Genomic DNA, 1,207 nt, shown 5'->3' with positions numbered 1-1,207 from the left:
CCTCCCAGACCTTTGCCTCCTAGATGCTGCTCCTCCTAGATGCTGCTCCTCCTCTCAGACCTTTGCCTCCTAGATGCTGCTCCTCCTAGATGCTGCTCCTCCTCTCAGACCTTTGCCTCCTAGATGTTGCTCCTCCTAGATGCTGCTCCTCCTCCCAGACCTTTGCCTCCTATATGCTGCTGCTCCTCCTCTCAGACCTTTGCCTCCTAGATGCTGCTCCTCCTCTCAGACCTTTGCCTCCTAGATGCTGCTCCTCCTCTCAGACCTTTGCCTCCTAGAAGCTGCTCCTCCTAGAAGCTGCTCCTCCTAGAAGCTGCTCCTCCTAGAAGCTGCTCCTCCTAGAAGCTGCTCCTCCTAGAAGCTGCTGCTGCGTGGGTCTCTGGGCGCAGCTTCAGGCTAACATGTCCCTCTGTTCTCCTCCAAAGGCTCCGGCTCGCTGGCTGCCATGGCGGTCTTTGAGGATCGTTACAAACCGGACATGGAGGTGAGTCCCCTCCCCCACCTGTTGCTCTGCTACAGCCGCCTGTGATGAGAGATTCAGCATCTATGTTGTTGTCATCAGGAGGAGGATGCCAAGCGGCTGGTGAGGGACGCCATCGCTGCAGGCATCTTTAACGACCTTGGCTCCGGCAGCAACATTGACCTGACCGTCATCACCAAGGGCAACGTGGACTACATCCGACCCCATGATGAGGCCAACAAGAAGGGCGTCAGGTGAGCACATCCAGGAACCTCCCATGTTCTGTTGGTGGCCTCTTGCCACCCGTTAGATCATCTCTGACTAGTTTGAACCAGTTTGACCTGAGCCTGACTTCCTGTTCTGGTGCCTGTTCTGCCTGAAGCCTGAATGAGCCTGAAGGATGCAGGCTGTGAGTACGGCCGGGTGTTTGTGCTCCGCTAGCCGATGCTAACAGTGTGCTGTGCTGTAGGATACCGGTTTATGCTAGGATTATGAACATGGTCGCTAACCGCCGCTAACACACAGTGTGCTGTAGGATACCGGTTTATGCTAGGATCATGAACACGGTCGCTAACCGCCGCTAACACACAGTGTGCTGTGCTGTAGGATACCGGTTTATGCTAGGATCATGAACACGGTCGCTAACCGCTGCTAACACAGTGTGCTGTGCTGTAGGATACCGGTTTATGCTAGGATCATGAACATGGTCGCTAACCGCTGCTAACACAGTGTGCTGTGCTGTAGGAT

The 1,207-nt window shown here is 55.0% G+C and overlaps 1 protein-coding gene across 2 annotated transcripts in view; it reads left to right on the top strand.

Annotated features, from left to right (window-relative positions):
* psmb7 (proteasome subunit beta 7) overlaps nt 1–1,207 on the top strand; it is an 11,112-nt gene that overhangs the window by 4,630 nt on the left and 5,275 nt on the right. The window contains exons 6-8 of one of the 2 annotated variants that reach the window (XM_015403895.1): nt 426–484; nt 563–714; nt 843–888. In XM_015403895.1, the coding sequence (XP_015259381.1) occupies nt 426–484; nt 563–714; nt 843–873 (242 nt within the window). In that variant the 3' untranslated portion in view covers nt 874–888. Of the gene's footprint in view, nt 1–425; nt 485–562; nt 715–842; nt 889–1,207 lie in introns of those variants that run through there. The other variant, XM_015403894.1, reaches the window with a different exon arrangement.

Source organism: Cyprinodon variegatus, unplaced genomic scaffold (genome assembly GCF_000732505.1).
Source record: "Cyprinodon variegatus isolate N-32 unplaced genomic scaffold, C_variegatus-1.0 Scaffold1589, whole genome shotgun sequence".
Taxonomy (NCBI): domain Eukaryota; kingdom Metazoa; phylum Chordata; class Actinopteri; order Cyprinodontiformes; family Cyprinodontidae; genus Cyprinodon; species Cyprinodon variegatus.
The sequence above is the reverse complement of the archived record's forward strand: the minus strand, read 5'-3'. Positions and strand labels throughout refer to the sequence as shown.